Raw genomic sequence first — 25511 nt, 5'->3', positions numbered from 1 at the left:
CATGTAGAGAAACAATGGCTCAAGTTTAAAGGAATAGTTGATTGTGCACTGTGTAGACATGTGCCCCGCAGAACATGTTCATGATACAATTTCTGTAAAGAAACTTCTAAAGAAATGGAGAGTACTGTGCAGTAGGTGTAAAACAAATCATATGGCTAGAGAGAGAATGAAATGTGTTTGGCTGCCAAGAGGGCAATTCATGAAGCCCTCAACAACTACCATAGCAAGATATTATTGAAAGATCTTTCACAAAACCAGAATGACATTATGGTTGTATGTAAAGGCTGTTAGCAGTACCAAAATCAGTATCCAAACATTCATGGACGAGACAGGAACTGAAACGGAAAACCCAGGAATGCTTAACTCTGTTTTCAAATGATCCTTTGCAAAGGAAAACCCAGGAGCAGTGCCTCAAATTAATTCCCGTACCACTGCAAATATGAATGACACAGATATTAGTGCCAGTGGCGCTGAGAAACAAGTGAAATCGTTAAAACTGAATGAGGTGCCAGGATCTGATGGGACCCCTATCAGATTCTCTACCAAATTTGTAGCCAAGTTAGCTCCTTTTTTAACCCTACTATGCCGAAGATTTCTCTAACAAAAAACTGTGCCCAATGGTTGGAAGAAAGCACAGGTCACATCCACCTACAAGAAGGGCAGCAAATGAAATCTACAGAACTACAGTCTAATATCCTTGACATCCAATTGTTGTATAATCATAGAACATATTCTGAGCTCAAACATAATAAAACGGCATCTTACACACCAAACAGCATGGATTCCAAAAACATCAATCCTGTGAAATCCAACTCGTGCTTTTCTCATATAACATCTACCTTAAGTAAAATTATAAGGAGTATCAAGTGAGATTTGTGACTGGATGGGGATTTCTTGGTGGAGATAACACAGGATGTTACCTTAGATCAGTGCTTCCCAACAAAATTTTCTCAAGGACCCCCTCATGATTGGTACCTTGTCACATCACAGTATCAAGCACCTAAAAAAGCCAAATTAAGAGTCAGAAGTTAGCATTCGCTAAAGCTCTGCTCATGCATGAAGCGGCCAAAACAAAAAAAATCTGTTATCATACGAAGTATGTTTAATATATTTTTTATTCTAATAGCATCTTGCGGACCCCTCTGGCATAGCTCGCGGACCCCTGGGGGTCCGTGGTCCACCTGTTGGGAACCACTGCCTTAGATGATGTTCCACAGAAGCGTGGTGGAACCCTTGCTGATCATATTAGATATTAATGACCAGCAGACAATATTAATAGTAACTTCATACTTTTTGTAGATCAAAGTACCGTCTGCAGGAAGCGGCACAAATATTCGCTCACTCCTTGATAAGGTATCAAACACTGAAATCTTGCTCTGAATGTTCAGAAATGTAAAATTGTGCACTTCACAAAATGAAAAAATACATAATATCCAATGATTGTGATATCAATGAGTCCCAGGTGGAATCGGTCAACTCACACAAATACCTGGGTCTAACAAGTTGTAGGGATATGAAATGGAATATACATAGTTTCAGTCACAGGTAAAGCAGGTTGCTGATTGTAGTTCATTGGTAGAATACTAGGGAAATGCAGTTAGTCTATAAAGGAGATTGCTGACAAATCACTCATGCGACCCATCCCAGAATATTGCTCAAGTGTGTGGGACATGTACCAATAGAACTAAAAGGTGATATTGAATGGGTACAAAGAAGGGTAGCATGAATGGTCACAGGTTTGACTGACCCATAGGTGTGAGTCACAAGGATGCTGAAAGCTCTGAACTGGCAGACACTTTAAGATAGATTCAAACTATCCCATGAAAACCTACTTGTAAAGTTTCTAGAATCAACTTTGAGCGATTATTCTAGAAATATATGTATTGCTCGCACAGGGATCAAGAAGACACGATTAGACTTATTACAGTGCACACGCAGCCATTTAAACAATCATCCTTGCTGCATTCTATGCTAGAGTGCAACAAGAGAAACCCCCTAAGAACTGATACAATGAGATATGCCCTAAGCCATTCACTTCACAGTTGTTAGCAGAGTATAGATTAGATTTACTTTTTGTTCCAACAGATCCACAGTGAAGAGATTCTCCAGGATGTAGAACATGCCAGAAAAACAAGAATACACGATACATATTTACAGAGAGAAATAAACACACTAATGCACCCTTCCACTGATCTCAAGTGAAATGGTCGTTATGGGTGAAAACTTAAACACATTTTCATTTTGAAAGATAATAAATAACTTCTTACAAAACATGTAAATGTTCAGTACACCAAGGCACATAGGATAATTCTTAGGCTATGTAGTCATTCATTAGATGTGGATGTATGTGTTTAAGTATGCTTGCTATATGATGGCAACATAAAGACAGCATGCCATAGTACAGTTGTCTAACATGCTGAAATTAGCTATCAGTTTTAACAACAATAGCAGGAAACTTCTAGTACATGGAGAATAAATTCAACAAATAACCCAGGTGTTAGGTTGGAATACCACGTTGGTCAATAAACTGACTGACCTATACCGTGAAAATCTAGAAATTGTGGAAAACCCAGTTTCAGTGTTTCCAAATGTGGCTAACAGATACTGGAAGAGTATCGTTTTAGTAGGATAACGACTAAGGATGGTATTTGACATTTTATTGATAATGATATTCTTACAACATGTGATGGCTGCATAGTACAGAGTGTATGAGACATATCGTTAAATTTCAAAGGACAAATTGCCATTTATGCTGAAGAGATATTCAATTTGATTAGCTAAATATCCTAAAATTTTGTAGTGAGCTAGTGTGGGAGTGGGATGCAGCTAAGTTTGTGATTGTTGGAATAAGACCTCAGTGAAGAAGATGTAGGTATCTCACCTCCCCTCTCCCAGTTCTAACTTCAGTATCTCTCTGGGAAAACTTTAAATTATATTGACTTTACTTACAAGTAAAACTTTAGCTTAATGTTAAGTGGTAATGGTAATATTGGCCTCTACCAAGAATTTTCATTTAATTTATCTTCATGTCTCACTGATGGATAGATTTAGTGCAAAAGCGTGACCAAACCCTGATCTTAGTGTTGGGATGTAATAAGACAGCACAACTTCAATTGCACGCAAGAATTTGGAATCACTAATTCACTTCTAGTGGAGCCACTTATGTAATTAACTTTTGAAGATCTATTAACACTAAATGTCATATAGCACACACAAACTGCACAAAGTAAGTTTTACATCACCCTCATAATTTGTATAGTTAGCATTTTTTGATTGGAAAACTCTTTTTCAATGTTCGTTTGATGAAAGGAAATTGTTGCATATTGTCACTTAAATGTAAGAGAAGTGGAAGTAAACCTGCACTCTCAGTGCACCGCAGCAGAGCGAGCTTTGAATCCAACTGTGAATGGGACAGTGACTTGTCTAGGTTGTCACTATGGGACGTTTTCCACCGAAGTGGTGTACACCAGTGACACCATCCAAATATACAATCCTGATACTAAAACATGAAGGTCTGTCTCATCCTCAGTCAACAACACTAATTGGTGCCTGCTACCTACAACTTATGACTCATATTTACTCTGAGGAGAATACAACAGAACTATGCACTGACTTCTTGGAGGCAACTGGGATGGTTGCATCAATCTAGATAGTAGGCAACTGTCCTCACATGATCAATTTGACCTATATGTATCCATTACAAACATATGCTGCTGTGCCTGGTGCACAGAGAAAAGGAACACCTGGAAAGCAATCTAGATCAATAGAGTTTTCACTGATGGGTGCAGGCTCTATCTAAAACCTAATGGCGACCACAGAAGAGTGTGAGCATCACCAATGCACATCTCAGGCAAGCAGTCCCACAGGTTCAACAGGAAGGGTCAGTTATGTTTTAGGTTGTTATTGTGAACAGATGTCTGAATGCCTCTCATCACTATCCAGGGAAGCCCATTCTCAAACTAAACGTTCCTCCAGGATGAATGAATAAACTGACTGGAATGCGAAGACCACCAGTCTCCAAGCGGTGAGTACACATAATGAAGCACAGTGCCTAAAGAAGATGACTGGGTAACTTCTCTAAATATTGTGTATGAAAATGAAATCAACACCTTGGATGAACTCCTGAAATACACAATTAATTTTATTTAGCATCTGTCAGATAGTTGTTACAAGTTAGGTTTCCATATCCTCCAATCTTTAGATCATAATTTTTGTGTGACTAAATAAAGTGACTTGGAGAAGGTCAATGATGAGCCTTACAGTGCTGATTTCTACACTATTTCGTAAACAGAGCCATTTATTGCTGCAGAAGGTTTCATTTCCTTCAACATAATATGGTATACATCTCAACTGTAAGTGTCTCATGAGGCTTACAGGAAAACCACAGTGATGTGTTCCAAGAGGGTGTTTTGTGCTTTCCCAGTGATTATACCGTAAACTGAAGCATTCCTTTTATTCATGCCTCGGGGCTTCTGTAGCACTGTGTGGATTCACATTTTTGGCCGCACCTAAAATCTTTGCACTCTTGCTGATTAATCACTTGTGGGCAAATTACGCAATCTACTGCTTCACAGATCTCATTGGAAATGTTTACTGGCACCTTCCGATTAATACTCTGTAGTGCTACAGACGAAGAATCAGCCTGAATGATGGTTGCCAGCATCACTCTGATCCACGAAGCAGGGTTAAACTTCTCATCACTCCAATGTCAATAATTAAAAGCCCTGCGCGATTCAACTACTTACAGAAAAATTTGGAGACCCACCACTAGAATGGAAAATATACACTAGTAACAGTTCACACACTGCCTCCAATTAGCTCCTAACAACTTTCACCAATAAAATATCCTCACACAGAAACAGAAATACCATTCAAAGACAACAGGGTAAAAGTCACACAAAGATACCACACTTAAATTTTCCATCAAAACATATATAATTTATTTGCTTCGAGTAACCCTTGCAAAGTCTCATTGACTGAACACCACCTCTAAGTAGCTAATGGCTTCATGCCATGCTATGAAGCCTCTTCCCAGTGAATAAATCTATGTTCATTAAATCACAGCACTTGTCGGACAAAATAGGAAAGCGCCTAAGCTGAATTTCATTTCCATGTATGGGAAACCAGTTTTGAACACTGTGTAGGCTTTTTTTAAGCTAGAAAAGTAGCCATGCTGATCATAAAAGATCAATTCTGGACTTCCAAAGCAATAACCACTTTAACACACAAACTCTGTGCCAGAGGCCCCACAAGGGCTGCCGGCTGACTGTCCAAACTCCAAACCGCTCCATGAAATTAGCCAACATTTAGGATTTTCAGTCTCACAGAATTAGGAGCACAGTGTATATATTTTCATTGTACATTTCCTACTGCCACTTACACAAGGTGCAACTGCCTTCCAAGACATTCATAAGTTTCTCTGAAATAGGTGTTGAAATATACAGATCATAATTGGGAACTCATTAAACCTCAAACTGGCCTCCTATGCCCAGACCACTACATGTTTTGGATGATTACGGAATGACCAACCTATCAACATGTGGCTAAACAGAAACCCCTTTCTCAAGATATTGTAATATGACCCTGTAGCACATCAATAGCCACAGAACAAGCACACAGGGACGGCTAGGAAATGGTATGCTACAAAGTGTGAAGATTACAGTTTTATTAATATTGAAAACAATCACAATGATGATTATCAGAATTCTACTGCACATGACCTAACTGCTTCAATACTACTTAAGTTTTCATTTCAGTTACAGATTCATATTTCACATTCACAATAATAAATTCATATACAAGACATATTGTTACAACAAAAACTTATTGTCTAATATTTTCTGTCATGCGTTTGGGTATGAAACTATTGCATTATACAGATGACAAAACCAGTAAGCTTTCATTATACATTATTTTTGTTACTGTACAAAGTTAAAAAAGTTATATGGCTTTGTTAAATGTGAGGTCTGGAAGTATAAGTTCACCCATTAACTGGAAAGTTTTTCGTTCTTGCAGAAGTTCACACACCTTTCCTTCACAAGAAGTGAATTTGCATCTGAAATATAGGTAACAGTTGGGTGAACACAGAGCATAGTGTTGTGTTTGTGCTGTTGATGACAATAGAGAGAAATGGGTGATGGAATCGCAGAATTTGTAATCAATCTGTCATTAAAAGAGACGTAATGAGTAAAAAGATAAGAGGGACTCTGATATCGTGCACAATGAAGGAATCTGATATTGCACACAATGAAGCATAGAACTGACACGCAATAAAAGTAAAAAGCAGTCCTATGCAGCAGAACACTGTTTGACCACAATGCGATTGCATTCCAAAATGTTTTGAAACACAGATGAAACGAGCATGAGTAAACTTTTATGACATTCTGGGAAACAGGCAGCTTTAGTGTTCAAAATGTGCAACTGTTTTTTTGCTATAGAGTACAAAACTATTGAGCATCACCTAAGATAAAAGTGTCAAACTGGACTCTGTAGCTGTATTATGGTGTATTATTAGGTGCGCCTTGTCAAGTATGGCGTTGTAGCATGGCCATGCAAAAGCAAAGATCAGTCAAACACGAATGTCAACTGGGAAACTTCACTGTCCCAAGGGGAAAAGGGGGGGAAGGGGAGGAGAGGGAGAACATTGATATGTACCAAATAATAGTGTCATCAGAGCAGAGTAAGAAACAGTGATAAGTTCTCAGTGCGAGAAATGCACAATGTTATGGCCAATACAGAAAGGTATTTTGTGCTGATGTGCTTTAACAATTAAATGCAGAAAAAACACATGAAAATATGTAAATCAGAATATAACAAATTTAAAATCACTGATTATATAAATGACCGACACTTGTAATAAGTTCAAAGTTGAATTTGTAGTTTCTGAAAATGTAAGTGAGTAAGGGCATCAATGTAGATTACATTTACAGCAAACTTAAGCAAGCGAAGTCAAATGAAGTATGGAACAGTGCTTCGGTTCATTAGTGTATTTTCACTCTCCTCATTGAAGTCTCTTTAAGTTGACCTGTGGCACACTGTGTAATAGTCCAAGCCATTCTCAACTTTATTGCACTTTCAGCTCTAGTAAAATTCACCAAAAGGGGCACCATTATGTGTCTTCCAACAAGGAAATTGTGAATTAGAGCATTAAAATGTTCAGGAAACATTTATTTTCTGTAAAGTAAAGGATAAACATAGAATTTCAGGATTCAAATGCCTTATTCCAAAAAAGCCAGTGCCCTTTGCTCTTCTAAACTCACGAATAGCAAACAGTTTTCTCTTTACTAAAGTCACTTACGTCAATGGATTTCCCTGATCAGTGTACATAAAGAAAACTAAAGTGTTTGTCTACAGTTCCACAATAACGACATAAATTTGTAAGTACAAAGTTGGTCGATATGATCTTTTCAATGCATTATCAATTTTTTGATTTTTTTACTGGTTTCTTTTTTGACATCAACTACCTACAAGAATGTTTTTCATTCACGGTATGGCAACAAACACATATTATTGAAGCCTATGCCTAAAAGTGTATGCCATGTCAATGTTGAAAGTTCTTACATCAACATTAAATGGGATAAAATATTTATTTGTCTGTATAATTGGTCATGTTTGTAGAAAACATAAATCACTTGTCCCAAAAAATATTGATTTTCTGTCAGGATTCAGTCTGTATTATTCTACCAATGTATTTCATTCGTTTCCAATAGTGAAGAAACATTTCATATTTTGAAATTATTTCTGAATAATATGTCTCACCTGAAGCACTCAGCTGAAGACATACAGATCTACTAAATTTGTAGGTACGAGATGTCTGAACAGCCATGAGCACATGGAAGCCTGATCAAACGATTCCTTACAATGGTAACTGAAACAGGGTGGAATGCTGCTAGAAAATATGAGAAGTATATGGTAATTACGGTCAAAAATGTGTATCTGCGGGAGATGTGACAGTAAATAACTATACAGATCCCCTTCTCATTTCATTTATACATCCAAATACAATGCAATACGACCTGGATATAGTCTATAGATCTGAAAATAGGAAAAAGGCCAATAAAACAAGGCCAGCAACATAGCTATACATGGACTGTGGATTAAATGAGCAATATTATTTCTGAGGAAAGTAAGGGAGCAGATGGGACAACAAAGAAGGAAAAATCTGGATTCTGGGTCTAATGAAATTGCACAGCTTCTCTCTGAATATTATTTATTTCTTCCACTAACCCAACTTCACACACAGGCAATTAGTCTTAAGAATCAGTCAATTAGAGTTAAAGTCACTGCTATTTGAATGAATTATATTTCTTTAAGATTCTTCCAAGGAATTATGCCTCCATAAAAGAGTATTCCGCGACCATAAGCACTATCTTACATTGAGATTTATGTGGTTGCTCCATCTTAAAATTATTTTGGGCTTCTATGTTGGGCTTTTGACTTTCTTACTGATCCGCGTGATTGATTAGATATGTTGTAGTCAAATGAAATTGCGTGTTTTGACTTATTTACACACAACAGCTATTATCAAGCCGCTACAATCTTTTTAGTATTTGCAACAGAGTAATGATCATCTACAAGACACCCTCCATTTTATTATAATTGCGGAATCTATATTACATATATCATTATCAGTAATAGTACCCAAACAGGGCTGATCGAAGCATTCCATAAGGCATAAGGCTTTGTTAATTCACAGTCAAAGTGTCAACTTTCAACTTTACCTAGACATTGGGTTACACTACAGATCAGTATGTCATCACAACCTACATTCAAAAAAGTAAGAGAAATACAAAACAAGTATTGTCAAAATTCAGTTCTCTTTCTGTTTGCGCACATGTGACATGAATTGGCAAGTTACCAATAGGAAATTTGAGAAAATCTGCTGAAGCCTCCCAAATGCCACATATGTGGACATACCATCTACAGAGAGAAGTCATTTTACCAGAGCATGGGCTTCACAGAAATAAACTCGGAAAATCATTCATTAGTTGAGAAATCTTTAATTCAGTGAAGGCTGTTAAGGACAAGCATAGCATGACCATACCACTTTCACCACCAAACACAGCAACTGAAAATTTCCAACAAGAAAATGAAACAATCACTGACAACAGGTCCAGCACTAGAATCTCCACTTTCCTCAAAAGCAGCTGAAATAAATGATTCAACTAGGGTAGTAGTTTCCAAAGCAGCTTCAGATGAAAGAGCTAGATACTGCGCAACTACGCAGGCCATAGTGAAGCTTATTTCATAAGTGACACCAATCTAAGTTTAAAGCTCTTAAGACTATATGATGCAGACCTACTTGAATGCTGGAATCTCCAACAGGAAGATGCTACAGCAAAGTTTGAGGAGATTTGTTAATATTTCGCAATTTTCTACAAATCTGTGCTACAAATTATACCATAAGTAGAATAAGCACAACACAAACAATGCAGAGAGAGAGAGACAGATGTAGCGCGAAGTTGTATTTACGTATCTGATACATAAAATTTAGTAAAACGTACCTCTTATATCCGAATCTGGACCTTCAGGGTGGCGCCAATTGCAGCCCTTCACGGGGAGCCACCAAGGTGCAGCAGCGACTGCCTGTGTTATTTTTGATTTTGTATCTTCACTCAGTAATGACTCAAATACAAAGGAGTCACCGAAAGATTCCGCTTCTGTCTTGTGCCCTGTGCTATTAACGAACAATTCAAACTCTGCATTACTAACTTCGTGAACATCCATGAAAAAATCATCGATCTTCACTTCCCTAGCTGGGCCTTCTCCGTCGGCTACAAACAGTGGCTTATTAGTACCCATGGTAAAACTTCCACCTTTAATAAATACCATATTATTTGTTCTGGGGTATGGTGACTGCACATTCGACGCTGCAAAATATTTCTCTCTTGCATCCATTTCAGATGCATCCAAGCTATTGTCAGACCTTTCCAAATTCTTAATTGTCTTTCTGTCAGCTGATCCGCAACCGCAACTTCCAGTGTCAGTATCCTTCTGTACATCTATTTCACTTTCACATAACTGGATGAGATGGAAAGACAAAACTAACACGAACATCACCCATTTACAAAACATTACTGCCGTATTAATTAAGAAATATCGACCAACAGACGCTGATAAGTACGAAACACGCAAGGCTCAACCCGAGTAAGTTCAAATTCCCCGGGTTCTTAATTGTAGCAAACTCAATTATTCAGTACTTCACGTCCGTCACTCCCCCAGCCAACCTTGTTTGTGTCTGTGCCAGCAGGGAACTACAGGTAGAAAACAACGTCGGAATCTACGATATCGTAAAATTATCACAACTGATGTATTGATAAGAAAATCTCGTTTTCCCAGAAAGAAAGAAATACGGTTCTTTGCTTCTTCAAATTGAATTTTACATGCGTATAATGATGGTAATATTGTTTCCATTACTTTACAGCTGATTCTGTCAGAAAATCACTACTTGCAGGACATTTAAAATCAGAGATATTTAGTTTCATATATTTTTGGTAGAAATGAATACACAGCACTTATTCATGGAATCTTTGGAACAGCTGCGTATTGTCGTATTCTGCTTTGGTTGTAAAATAAGTGACTGGCACAGGATGTGTATATACAATTCCTGATTAATTTTTTCCTCGGACATGTAGTTTTTTCCAGCTGTGTAACTGCTTCATGTTTCAGCAACGTTTAATTTCAGTGACCAGCTGAAGAATAAGTTCTGAGCGTCGAACGAACAGTTGAAATGTGACAACGTTAAACATTGTCAGCTTTGAGTTTACACTGAACTTTTATTTGGAAAAATATTTATTTAGAAACAGAAATGACAGAAACTGGCGATGGGTCATGGGGACATCTTGAAGATACAGAATATTTCGGAAGGATTTCTAGTACGACGGATTACGCTGTTCTCACTAAGGAGAATCTAAAGGAATCCAAGTATGCTACGTGTACACAGGCTGCTCACTGTATGATATACTGTACACACACGCAGCGGATCTTTGATTTATACAGCGCTAGGGCTGCAGTTTTGGTAAGTACACAGAATAACTCTATAGGGTAGGTTTCTCAGGACAAGGTACCCATTTCACCGTGTGTCTCCGACTGGTAACCAACTTGGGCACGTCACGAAGGTTAAAACAGACAAAAACTTATTTTAGTTGTGTCAACATTCAGGTTTCACACACACATACCTGGAAGTAACAAAGTGTAGAACAATAAAGTGAAAGGTCACATGCCCACAGTTGTACATAAAGTTTTAGTCAGGTGCTAGGAAACTAGTTTCACTAAAAAAGAAGGTGGTTACTATATGACCATAGGATTCACACTGTTAAACTGACACCAATGTCATGCACATGTTCTATGGAACAAGTATTAATATGATTTCAAATATCGCACGTTAGTATGTATGATCCATATCATTTCAGAATATCATAGCACATCATTCTTGCAAAGGGACGCTTGGTATAAATTTTCACTTTTTCGTTTGGCTAGTAGGATGTAGATGCTTTAAAAAGATCATAGATTGGATAGAACCTTGTAAAGAAAATAATGTGGGAACTACAGATTTTCTTCATAGAGACTGTGAAGATAAAGCTCACCTAGTGGTCTATGTTGGGATAAAGGACTGCTGTTTTGTTGTGACTGTGTAACGTGGTATTTAATGCTTCAGTTAATACCAGATGCAGGTGTAGAAGCTTGGATAATAAATCAAAATACTGTGGCTGACACGCACATTAAGTAAATGCAGTGACCAAGACAATCAAAACTCACATGCTCATAAATATAGGGAAGATGTCAGAAATTATGCAGAGTTGTGAAATATGTAACACATTGATGGTGTTATGCCAGATGTTCAGCTGAGTTGTAGTTTCCATTTTATGCACAGTATTTTGATGACTGACTCTGCTGTTTCTTTCATGTGCTATTACTGGAGTCCAAGATAGCAAGAATACATAATAGCACAATTCACCACATCTGAAGATAATGGCTGAGTTAGTCGTCATAATATTGTGCAACTCAGCTGAACACCTGAACACCAGCATGGTGTGCTCACACCATTAATCAGTCACAGTATCAGTAAAACCAGAGTGTCCATATGAAACACATTCATTTCATCGGGTGAAATAAACAGCAGGCTTCAAGTAAACTCTGTGGTGGGTCCCTCTTAACATAGGAGAATCACTGGGCAGAACCTCATTCAGTTGTAAGTTAGGAGCACTGTATCTTACCTGAATGGCTAGAATGAGGTCCACTACAATCCAAATGGTTTTCACCAAACACAGCATGCTGTCCACGACTTCAGCTCACTTTTACTATTATCAACACATGCATTAACAGCAAGATTGTTGCAATGTTAACAATAGAGATGTTGCGTTAGAGTGCATTCAGAGCAAGCATATGTTGCTGCTACATCTCTTTAAAATTGACTTACATACTTGTGTTGCAGTAGATTGGCCATTCATGTAAAGATAAAGAACAGTGTATTGCCTGTTCTAGACCCTTTCTGCACTGTGTGCATGTACTCCATGACTTATGTAGTGGGAATGGCCTGGAAATTTCATGAGACAGTCTTCATGTGCTTCTGCATCCTCAATATTATGTAATGTTCTGCCTTAATCAGTACATTTATTTAATAGTTGCTGATATAGATTAGTCTCTGTATACTGGCAGTTAGTGAAAATGTTATCTCTCTGTCTGTCTGTCTGTCTGTCTCTGCTTGTAAATTATCTCCTGTATTCTGATCTTTATGAACAAGTGTAAACTGTATGTTTTTTTCTGCTACACCTGTTATTGTTTTTACTAAATCTTAGACTCCATAGTAAGTAGAAGATGCACTGTATAGTTGTTGTGTGTATCAACTTCTTGTAATACGGGTCCGCAACCTCTGCAAGTTGTTTAAATGATGTCATGTTCACTTTTATCAGTAACTATTTTACTGCACTAAAAGCGAACATCACATCATTTAAATTTTTTTTTTTAGTTTGTAGACCTGTATGACAACAAGTTTCACAGTAAGACAGTTATGGCTAAAAGTGAAGGTGATCTCGTTTTTAAAGAAGAAGAAGAGAGAGAGTTGTATCTCTCATGTAAAAACTGGTTTGATGCAACACTCCACACTAGTCTGTCCTGTGCAAGTCTCTTAATGTCTGCATAAGTACTGCAACCAACTTCCACTTAAATTTGATTACTAGAATCAATCCTTGGCCTTCCTCTGCAACTTTTACTCTCCACATATCTTTTTCCTTTATCAAACTTAATTTTCATTCCGTGATGTTACAAGATGTGTGTGGTCAAGCAATCCCTTCTTTTAGTCAAGGTGTACCATGCACTTCTTTTACCTCTAATTTGATTCAGTACCTCTTAATTTGTAATTTAGTCTACCCATCCAATGTTCAGCAATCTACTGTAACACTATGTTTCAAAAGCTTCTGTTCTTTTTTTGTCTGGGAACTTTTTATACAGTGTTTCAGAAGTAATGGTCAATATTCAGGAATATGACACAAATGATCATTCGAAATAAAAAAGCCAAGTCAGCATGTGCTCTAAAATGCATACCTTAAGAACTATGAGCACTTGTTCATCTCCACTGCTTTGAAGCACAACTATTCTAATGAACAAGTGCTCATAACTTTTGAGGTATGCAGTTTAGAACACATATTTACTGGGCATTTTTTCTTATTATGGTCCATACTACCACTTCCAAAAATATGGAAAGCAAAGAGTGTGCGTTCAAAGAGCAGTCAAAGAGATTTGTTTCACAGTATTGAAGATCAAGAGTTGCTCGTAGCTCTTAAGGTATGCAGTTTAGAGCCCATGTTTAGTTCACATTTTTTATTTCGCATGATAATTCCTTTCATATCCCTGAATATTGGCCATCACTTCTGAAACATCCTGTACGCCATAAAGCTACACACCAGAAAATACCTCCTAACATGTAAACTTATAATTAGTGTAAACATATGTTTGTTGTTCTTGTGGTCTTCAGTCCTGAGACTGGTTTGATGCAACTCTCCATGCTACTCTCTCCTGTGCAAGCTTCATCTTCCAGTACCTACTGCAACTTACATCCTTCTGAATCTGCTTAGTGTATACATCTCTTGGTCTCCCTCTACGATTTTTACCTTCCACACTGCCCTCCAATACTAAATTGGTGATCCCTTGATGCCTGAGAACATGTCCTACCAACCGATCCCGTCTTCTAGTCAAGTTGTGCCACGAACTCCTCTTCTCCCCAATTCTGTTCAATACCTCCTGATTAGTTATGTGATCTACCCATCTAATCTTCAGCATTCTTCTGTAGCACCACATTTCGAAAGCTTCTATTCTCTTCTTGTTCAAACTATTTGTCGTCCATGTTTCACTTCCATACATGGCCACACTCCATACAAATACTTTCAGAAACGGCTTTCTGACACTTAAATCTATACTCGATGTTAACAAATTTTTTCTTCATGTTAACAAATTTTTTCTTCTTCAGAAACGCTTTCCTTGCCATTGCCAGTCTACATTTTATATCCTCTCTACTTCGACCATCATTAGTTATTTTACTCCCCAAATATCAAAACTCCTTTACTACTTCAAGTGTCTCATTTCCTAATCTAGTTCCCCCAACATCAATCAAATTAATTTGACTATATTCCATTATCCTCGTTTTGCTTTTGTTAATGTTCATCTTATATCCTCCTTTCCATACACTGTCCACTCCGTTCAGCTGCTCTTCTAAGTCCTTTGCTATCTCTGACAGAGTTACAATGTCATCGGCAATCCTCAAAGCTTTTATTTCTTCTCCATTCATTTTAATTCCTGCTCCGAATTTGTCTTTTGTTTCCTTTTGCTGCTTGCTCAATATACTGATTGAATAACATCGGGGAGAGGCTACAATCCTGTCTCGCTCCCTTCCCAACCACTGCTTCCCTTTTATGCCCCTCGACTCTTATAACTGCCATCTGGTTTCTGCACAAATTGTAAATAGCCTTTCGCTCCCTGTATTTTACCCCTGCCACCTTTAGAATTTGAATGAGAGTATTCCAGTCAACATTGTCAAAAGCTTTCTCTCTACAAATGCTAGAAACATAGATTTGCCTTTCCTTAATCTAGCTTCTAAGATAAGTCATAAGGTCAGTATTGCCTCACATGTTCCGATATTTCTACGGAATCCAAACTGCTCTTCCCCGAGGTCGGCTTCTACCAGTTTTTCCATTCGTCTGCCAAGAAGTCGTGTTAGTATTCTGCAGCCGTGACTTATTAAACTGATAGTTCGGTAATTTTCACATCTGTCAACTTCTGCTTTCTTTGGGATTGGAATTATTATATTCTTTTTGAAGTGTGAGGGTATTTCACCTGTCTCACACATCTTGCTCACCAGATGGTAGAGTTTTGTTAGGACTGGCTCTCCCAAGGCTATCAGTAGTTCTAATGGAATGTTGTCTACACCCGGGGCCTTGTTTCAACTTAGGTCTCTCAGTGCTTTGTCAAACTCTTCACGCAGTATCATATCTCCCATTTCATCTTCATCTACTTCCTATTCCATTTCCATAATATTGTCCTCAAGTACATTGCCCTTGTACAGACCCTATATATACTCCTTCCACCTTTATGCTTTCCCTTCTTTGCTTAGAATTGGGTTTCCATCTGAGCCCTTGATATTCATACAAGTGGCTCTTTTTTCTCCAAAGGTCTCTTTAATTTACCTGTAATCAGTATCTATCTTACCCCTAGTGAGATAAGCCTGTACATCCTTACATTAGTCCTCTAGCCATCCCTGCCTAGCAATTTTGCACTTCCTGTCAGTCTCATTTTTCAGACATTTATATTCATTTTTGCCTGCTTCATTTACTGCATTTTTATATTTTCTCCTTTCATCAATTAAATTCAATATTTCTTCTGTTACCCAAGGATTTCTACTAGCCCTTGTCTTTTTAGCTACTTGATCCTCTGCTGCCTTCACTACTTCTTCCCTCAAAGCTATCCATTCTTCTTCTACTGTATTTCTTTCCCCCATTCCTGTCAATTGTTCCCTTATGCTCTCCTTGAAATTCTGTACAACATCTGTTTCTTTCAGTTTATTCCCACCTTTTTGCAGTTTCTTCAGTTTTAATCTGCAGGTTATAACCAATATATTGTGGTTGGAGTCCACATCTGCCCCTGGAAATGTCTTCACTATTTAAAACCTGGTTCGTAAATGTTTATTTTTCAAAAATGCATTTTTGCTATTGACCATCTGTATATCCCCCCTAATTCAGTAATTTGCTGTCCAAATAGCAGAACTGATGCATCACTTTTAGGGGCTCATTTTATAACCTGATTTTGTCAGCATTGGTTGATTTAATTCAAATACATTCCTTTACTCTTGCTGCACTTTTGTTGACTTTCATCTTATAATTTCTTTCAAAAACACTTTTCATTTCATTCAGCTGAAATTTCAAGAGCCATTTACCATCTCTGACAGAATTAGAATGTCATCGGCAAGTCTTAAAAGTTTCTATTCTTCCACCATGAATTTTAATTCCCGTTTCAAATTTCTTCTTGGTTTCCTTATTGCTGTCTCAGGGTACATATTGAATAACATGGGGGATAGACTGCAGCCTGCTTCCTTCCCGTCTCACCCACTGCCTTCCTTTCATGGCCTTTGGCTACTAACCAATGTCTGGTTTTTGCTCAAGTTGTAGATAACCTTTTGTCCCTTATAATTTTATCCCTGCTACCTTGAGAATTTCAAAGAGCGTATTCCAGTCAACATTTCAAAAGCTTTCTCTAAATCCAAGTGTGCCTTTATTCAGTTTATCGGGTAAGATCAGTCAAATTGTCAGTGTTGCCTTGCATGTTCCAACATTTCTCCAGAATCCAAACTGATCTTTCCTTAGACCAGCTTCTCTCATTTTCCATTCTACTGTGAACAATTGGTGTTAGTATTTTGCAGCTGTGACTTATTTAAACTGTTGGTTTGGTGATATTCACACCTGCCAACACCCGCCCCTTGGGCACTTTTTTTTTTAAGTCTGAGGGTATTTCAGTTGTCTCGTATATCTTGCACACCATGTGGAATAGTTTTGTGGCACTGAAGATAGTTGATTGGGCACAGCTGAGTAAAATTAAGGCACTTTCCACAGTTAATGCAAGAGGCCACATAAGCAAGTCATACCACAGCTGAACAAACATTATTACATCAGGGGCTGCTTGCTGATTCAACAGGAACTGTTGTTTTGACGCCGGGCAATTACACAACACCATATTCAGTTGAGGCACCAGAGTTGAAATATTACTAACTCAGCAAGAAGGCAGAGGCATTGCAGTGTTGGTAGCTAAATTACATCACATCTTTGTGACAGACTTGTTGTGGCTTAAGTGACTGAAACTGGTGCTATAGCAAAATGTGGAGGAGAATGTTAGTATTGTACCGAGATTTACTTTCCATCAATCTTAACTGAATTTGTCAGTACTGGTAAATTCATTTCTCAATTATTTGTTTTTTGTTTTCTGTTTTGGACTACCTCCTATTCCTGTGATGATTAAATTGTAACCATGTGTAGATATTCTTTAGAAGGTATAAAACTGTTGTCTTATTTGAAGTCTTGAATCTGTGATCTCCATATCTAATTCCCTGAGCCATTCAGTTGCATCATCCAGTGCATGGTGAATGTCCATTATTTTTCCTTTGTTCACTCAAAGAGAAGAGTTGGCTACAATACCGAGGATTGGCTGTAAAGTGGCACCACAGTCATGGTTTACAGAACTAGTCCATCCTCACATGAGCAGTAGATAACCACATCTGCCTTGATTGGTTTGAATCCAATTCACAATCCTCCATTGACATGGTGGGAGATAAAGTCCTTGTATACCCACATTGAAGGGTTCTCAACTAGAAGTTTGTTGTGTTCTGATGACTCCTGCCACTGGATTTCCCATGAAATGTTGACATTGAAAGAGGATTCAGTGGATGAAAATACCTTCATACGTTGTTGAAGTAATGCCTTCATGAATCTTGTACCGAAACGTAAATGTGAATTTTTTTCATTACACAAATTCTATTGAAGCATTACCTTCTTGCATAAGATATAGTTTAAGACACATGTGACTCAATTTTGAATTTTATTTGTTTGTCCATTATCCTTTTTCAAATTAATAAGACTTAGAAATTTGAAAGGAAGAAAAAGGTTGAAGAAATACTGTCCTGTTTGTGACTGGTTTGTATGATTTGTCGTGTTACATTACAGAGATGCTCCAGTATGGAAAACATTGCAAAGATGATGTCCACCATGTTGACAAGTACTTGTAAAGTTCCACAACCATGTCTCCAAAGGGGATTTAACAACATATTACTCTCTCTATATGCATACAGTGTGATAGCTACAATGTTAAAGTTGTAGAGATTAATGCCGATGCAGTAGCACCTGGCACCTGTGAATGGTGTGGCAAAGGAGGAAGATAGTGGATTTATATGCCGTATAGTAACTTGTGTAGTGTGAAAGTAGGTTTATTTATGATTTATTGAACTTTCAAAGAAATGCAGGAAAAATATGAAGTTATCCCGGATGTTTTTGCTTATCTGGTCACAGCTCATAAATTTCATGTGATAATATAATTGTTCTGAACATTCTACGCACATTATACTCTGCCCTTAAAATTCTTTTGCTTTAGTATTTTCACTTCTTCTGCAGATGCAGATGCGATTCGATGGATATATTGGCTTTCCTGGAGGACTCATAGATGAAGGAGAAGATGTTATTACAGGACTGAATAGAGAATTAGTTGAAGAAATGAATATCTCTCCTACAAGAAATTTAATAAAAGATGAAAACCACATAGTTTCTCATTGGAATAAAAGTACAAAATTGGTATTAAACTTCTATGCTGTGGAAGTTACAATGGATGAACTTTTTCATATTGAAAAAAATTCTGTATTTGCACATGATTATGGCACAGAGGTAAGACCATTTTTTACTTGGCATTCTTAAAGCTACAGTGCTTAATAAATCCGCTTGACACACTGCTGGGGAAATAGGGTGCACATTGTCGCAATCCGTGTTGACATATGATTAACATGTGTGTGTAATATCGTGAAAAGTTAGGGTATATGTCACCAGAGGCTTAAACAGCAGCATAACTGGATAAAATTTTCTCAGGGACATTTTATCCAAATTACATTACGTAACTATGCTGCTGGAAAGTCCTGGAGAAAATACAAATAATGGAAGGAGTAAAGGTAACATCTCAATATACATTAGAGTGTTTAGCAGTCGATAGTCGTAAACAGGATTGAAATTGTCATTACACACAAATCACAGGTAAATGATTATAGAGAGCATAAAAGAATTTAGCTATTTTTGACCCTGAAGAACTAAAGACAAAGTCGTAAGACACATGCTTTGGCAAATATACAATTATCAATTTCTAAATGATTTAGTCAGTGCAATAAAAAGTTTATTCCAATCGAAACTCATCAAAATTAAGTTACACTTGTGCAAAATATATAGAAACAATAGAAATTTATCAGGGATTTAGGCAGCTGAAAAGAGTCTTTCAAGAGCAAAAATTTTAAGCAGTAATAAAGCATTAGGACAGGAAACAGGCCTTATATATATTGGTATTTGGACAACCGTATTTGCAATTTAAGTGTAAAAGTATGAGTAGAGCACAGATCAGATTATTGCATTCCAGAACAGAATAAACTTAAAAGACAGAGTGAGAAGTGAAAAATGTGGGAAAAGTGGGTTCCAAGCATACCAGATTAAGTGGCTCGACCATGTTGTCAGTATGATACAGACTAGGTTGTAACATAAATTGCTGCAATCCCAGTCCCAAGCAAAGAGCGATTTACATAGAGCATATTTTCAATGGCTTAAATAGTGTGTGTAATCACAGATGGGAACCTACCCAACACTGCTAATGTATAGTGGTGGTGGTGGTGGTGGTGGTGGTGGTGGTGGTACAAGGGCATGCTGAAAAGTAATGCCTCCCAATTTTGTGTATGAAAAACTCTTAAAACTTTTTAAATAAAACAATTATTAACATTGTACATGTTTATTCTTCATGTCTACATACGAGGGCAGTTCAATAAGTAATGCAACACATTTTTTTTCTGAAACAGGGGTTGTTTTATTCAGCATTGAAATACACCAGGTTATTCCCCAATCTTTTAGCTACACAACACTATTTTTCAACGTAATCTCCATTCAATGCTACGGCCTTACGCCACCTTGAAATGAGGGCCTGTATGCCTGCACGGTACCATTCCACTGGTCGATGTCGGAGCCAACGTCGTACTGCATCAATAACTTCCTCATCATCTGCGTAGTGCCTCCCACGGATTGCGTCCTTCATTGAGCCAAACATATGGAAATCCGACAGTGCGAGATCGGGGCTGTAGGGTGCATGAGGAAGAACAGTCCACTGAAGTTTTGTGAGCTCCTCTCGGGTGCGAAGACTTGTGTGAGGTCTTGCGTTGTCATGAAGAAGGAGAAGTTCGTTCAGATTTTTGTGCCTACGAACACGCTGAAGTCGTTTCTTCAATTTCTGAAGAGTAGCACAATACACTTCAGAGTTGATCGTTTGACCATGGGGAAGGACATCGAACAGAATAACCCCTTCAGCGTCCCAGAAGACTGTAACCATGACTTTACCGGCTGAGGACATGGCTTTAAACTTTTTCTTGGTAGGGGAGTGGGTGTGGCGCCACTCCATTGATTGCCGTTTTGTTTCAGGTTCGAAGTGATGAACCCATGTTTCATCGCCTGTAACAATCTTTGACAAGAAATTGTCACCCTCAGCCACGTGACGAGCAAGCAATTCCGCACAGATGGTTCTCCTTTGCTCTTTATGGTGTTCGGTTAGACAACGAGGGACCCAGCGGGAACAAACTTTTGAATATCCCAACTGGTGAACAATTGTGACAGCACTACCAACAGAGATGTCAAGTTGAGCACTGAGTTGTTTGATGGAGATCCGTCGATCATCTCGAACGAGTGTGTTCGCACGCTCCGCCATTGCAGGAGTCACAGCTGTGCACGGCCGGCCCGCACGCGGGAGATCAGACAGTCTTGCTTGACCTTGCGGCGATGATGACACACGCTTTGCCCAATGACTCACCGTGCTTTTGTCCATTGCCAGATCACCGTAGACATTCTGCAAGCGCCTATGAATATCTGAGATGCCCTGGTTTTCCGCCAAAAGAAACTCGATCACTGCCCATTGTTTGCAACGCACATCCGTTACAGACGCCATTTTAACAGCTCCGTACAGCGCTGCCACCTGTCGGAAGTCAATGAAACTATACGAGACGAAGCGGGAATGTTTGAAAATATTCCACAAGAAATTTCCGGTTTTTTCAACCAAAATTGGCCGAGAAAAAAAAATGTGTTGCGTTACTTATTGAACTGCCCTCGTATTTGCAGCCCTCTGTCATTAGAGGGTAACAAAGCAATGTGTAACATAATTATGTTGGTGCATGTGAAACAGAGTGCTGTGATCAGGTTTCGAATCGAAGAGTTCGTCCGTACATGGCGCACCCTCTTTTCAGCATAATAATGCTGGATCACATATGAGCACTGCAACAATCCAACATCTTGGGTCCACTGTCAACAACCATTCTCCTTACAGTCCTGAATTGGCCCAGTTTGATTTTCATCTGTTTCCAAAACTTAAATAACACCTTTGAGCACTTCACTTTGATAATGATGAAGTGGTGCAAGCAGCGGTGAGGTTGTGGCTCTGTCAGCAAAGTCCAACATCCTACATTGATGGCATCAACAGACTGGTCTCTCATTGGGAGAAGTGTTTTTACTGCCAGAGTAACTACATCGAGAAATAAATATGTAGACATGAAAAAAAAGATAGTATGCTCATGTATAAACATACATTGTTGGTCAAGTCATCTTGGCATTCATATATTTATATAATAGAGGGAAAATGTCTGCTTGTGTCTGTGTATGTGCGGATGGATATGTGCATGTGTGCGAGTGTATACCTGTCCTTTTTGCCCCCTAAGGTAAGTCTTTCCGCTCCCGGGATTGGAATGACTCCTTACCCTCTCCCTTAAAACCCACATCCTTTCGTCTTTCCCTCTCCTTCCCTCTTTCCTGATGAAGCAACTGTTTGTTGCGAAAGCTTGAATTTTGTGTGTATGTTTGTGTTTGTTTGTGTGTCTATCGACCTGCCAGCACTTTTGTTTGGTAAGTCTCATCATCTTTGTTTTTAGATACATTCATATATTTAAGCGTATTGCACAATAGCTACGAACATTTGGTCTGTAAAATACAAATCATTTTGTGTCTGGTTTCATACTTGTATGCAGGAATAGTGTTACCCTCACACAGTAATACAGGATTAGTTTCATTGTTTTGTTTCTTTCATATTAAAAAAATGTGTGATTATTATTCTTAAAGATTTGAAATGCATACTGTATGTAGAAATAGCTAGTAATCTAGTAATGTTATTTGCAGCAGTATTTTGTGTGATACAATAAATACAATAATTTGCCACTCAAGGTTTACTGTTAGATTCTAACAAGACCAACCCCCCCCCCCCCCCCTTTCATAGAATGAACATCATATTTTCAATCTGATAAACCTGAATTTAGTTCTACTGTAATTATTGTTGGTTTAGTTACACATTGAAACCTGTGTAGAGCACATGTAATACAACTCATTCATGCTTATTAGAACATTTCACTCTTAAGTGTGCAATACTGTGTACTTTAGTTAATCTTGTTTCTGTTGCATTAGGTGCTTGGAACTCTGCGAGTACCATTATACACAATGGGTGATGGTTATAGGGGATTTCCAAATTTTCTTAATAATAAATTTTGTGGCAACTCTAAACAGCAGTTGCTATACTCTCTGCATCATCTGGGCTTGATGACAGAGGAGGAGATACAGAATGCAGTTAATGCTAAACCTGTTTCTGCATGATTTATCATTCCATGTGATATTTATTTAGATCCCATTCTACAGTGAAATATTATGTGATTTAATTATACATTCCGTGAACTGTGACATGAGAAGTTATTGTTCATATATTGTTATGTATTTATAAAGATTAATAAATATATTTGACTGTTATATCATGCTAAACTAATAAACGTTGTCTCCTGTAGATGTGAACCCAGTAATGTACAGATTATTTTAAGCCTTTGACTGCCATTTCAGTCATATGTCGGTGACATTAGAATTTTTCTGCTATACGCATGTGGGTGACAAACCTTCCTGCTCTGGTGGCCAGAGTAGGTTTTCCTGGGACCATAGTGTTTTAGTTTGAAACTTATTGTTAGTGTTGAAAGAAGCCTGTAAGTGTGTACTTCAAACTTCCTTCAACCATAGAACAATAACACTAGTTAACAAATTTAAACTTCTTTTCTGCATCTGGTTTGTAAATGGATGGATTTACCTAATTTTGGGGTGCGAAATACACTGGTAAAATCGGGTTCTCTATGACATCACATTTCCTAGATACACAGCAGAATAAAAAATGGTAATAGTGAAAATTTACACATTTAAATAAAAAAAATACACATTTAGAACGTTTGAAATCAATACTGCTTTGTATGTATACATGGGCATGATGCCAATAAAATGTCCAAATTAGTTCAGAAGATATTTTCACCTTTAATTGTCTTTGGTTTTTTAAAAATACGACGACAGAGCTCTTATTTTGTTTGTCGTTTCATCACTCTCCCTAACAAGATCCCAGCAGTAGTCACCCATCATCGAAGGGTTCTAATGGCCTTGGTAACGGTGTTCCATGGTAAGAATGTCTTGGTGAAAGTGTTCTCCATGCTCATTGCTTACGGCTCCCAAATTTTCTGGGGAGAAATCAAGGTGAGAATGTAAAAAGTGAATTTTAAGCGACATTCTACACCCCGTGTTCTTATAGTTGTTCAACGGTTCATTCACAATGGTAACATAGTTTTTGTCTGTTACCCAAAAAGCCCTTCACAGTTGCTTTAAAAGAAGACCAAGCACCTAATTGGATATCTGTGAGTTTGGTATCAAAGGCTGGATCTTTCAGAAATTTTCTTATTTGTGGTCCAACAAATACACCCTGTTTCAGCTTTGCCTCACTTAATTTGGGAAACATTTCTTTTAAGCAATTGAAAGCCTCACCTTCATTACCCAGGGCTTTTACAGAGTTCTTGATAAGGCCAAACCTGATATGAAGGGGAGGCAAAGTGATTTTATCGGCCTCAACCAATGGAGTATTGTTCACATTTACGTTTTCCAGGAACATATGACTTCCTTATAGGTCATTCCTGGACTGCATAGTGATTCTTGGCGTCACAACTGTTCCAAAGGCACAAAATGCAGCAGTATTTCATGAATCCAGCCTATCCTATAAGGAGTGAAACAACTTTTAAATCTCAGCAAAGCTGCCATTCATGATCCTTATATTTGATTGCCTCTAGCAGCAAAGACATGGTTTCGTAACTTTTTTCATGTCTACTGCGTAAGCCAAAGGTACTGTTGGGTTCAGCTAAACTGGTGGCTGTCCGACCTTTGCTTAACGTGATTCAGAAGAATGAAGACCTTCAGTTGAGCAACAATATCTTTATTGCGGGCGCGTACCTGACGACGCCCGGCATGCCTGGACAGATCGGAGCTATAAAATTTGCTTCCGGCCTATACAGAGGATCCTTAATCCTCGGAAACTTCCGTAGTTAGGAGAGGAAACAGTACTCGTCCACATACGTCAGGAGGCACGGAACTACTCACTAACTCAAAAAACAAGGAATAATAATAATAATAATAACAGAACATATATAAAAGCTAGAAAACACAGCACCTCTAGAGGCCGGGCGCGGAACTACACAAACGTCGCGTAAAGTAATTACAACCGCACAGCACTGCACTGACACACACGCACAGCACACAAACACACACACACCGGCGAGCTTGAATTAGCGCGCGGGAGCGTCGCTACATCAGCCCCCCCGGGCGGAAGCGGAACGTCGGAGTCGAAATACCGCGCCGGAAAGTGCATTCGACGTCCAGAACGGGTCGTCCTCGTCGGAGGAGGAGGAACAATGTCAGGAGGCGGATGTTGTGCTGCGTTGGGCGGCAGATGTTGAAGAGCCGGCACCAGAGATGTGGCGTCATTGTCTGGAACAGCGGTAGATGGATGCCTACGACGAGGTGCCGCTAGTGGGGTGTCAGGAAAAACATACGCAGGTTTAACCCGATTCAACGCAACAGTCGTGGTTTTGCCGTTCACTAGGATATCCATGGTGTGGGCACTGCGCCGTAGCACTTCATATGGACCAGAATAAGGAGCTTGTAGAGGCGGTTTAATGCCCTCAGTGCGGAGCATGACGTGACGACATTGTTCCAGGTCCTGGTGCACGAAAGTGGGCGGCTTGCCATGACGTGTGGCTTTCGGAGGGCAAGTCTTTGATACATGGTCCCTCAATCATCGCAAGAAATCCGGCTGGCCAGTAGCAACTGTCTCTGTGGCATCAGCGTCTACAAAGTCACCAGGAAGGCGCAGTGTTTCTCCATAAACCAATTCTGCCGCTGTCGATCCCAGGTCTGGTTTGA

General features: G+C 38.6%; 2 protein-coding genes across 2 annotated transcripts in view; one reads left to right on the top strand and one right to left on the bottom strand.

The window, feature by feature from the left end:
• The window catches only part of LOC124617449 (formylglycine-generating enzyme), a 115460-nt gene extending 105003 nt beyond the window's left edge, over window positions 1-10457 (bottom strand). Inside the window, exon 1 of the mRNA XM_047145264.1 lies at window positions 9504-10457. Within this exon, the coding sequence (XP_047001220.1) occupies window positions 9504-10074 (571 nt within the window). The 5' untranslated portion in view covers window positions 10075-10457. The remainder of the gene's footprint in view (window positions 1-9503) is intronic.
• A 52-nt stretch (window positions 10458-10509) lies between these two features.
• Window positions 10510-23042, top strand: LOC124617465 (U8 snoRNA-decapping enzyme-like). The gene is made up of 3 exons (XM_047145265.1): window positions 10510-11017; window positions 18645-18911; window positions 22707-23042. Exons 1-3 carry the CDS (start codon window positions 10808-10810, stop codon window positions 22890-22892), a joined length of 663 nt encoding a protein of 220 aa, XP_047001221.1. The 5' UTR covers window positions 10510-10807; the 3' UTR covers window positions 22893-23042.
• Window positions 23043-25511: the final 2469 nt, after the last annotated feature.

This window comes from Schistocerca americana, chromosome 1 (assembly GCF_021461395.2).
Source record: "Schistocerca americana isolate TAMUIC-IGC-003095 chromosome 1, iqSchAmer2.1, whole genome shotgun sequence".
Taxonomy (NCBI): Eukaryota; Metazoa; Arthropoda; class Insecta; order Orthoptera; family Acrididae; genus Schistocerca; species Schistocerca americana.
The sequence above is the reverse complement of the archived record's forward strand: the minus strand, read 5'-3'. Positions and strand labels throughout refer to the sequence as shown.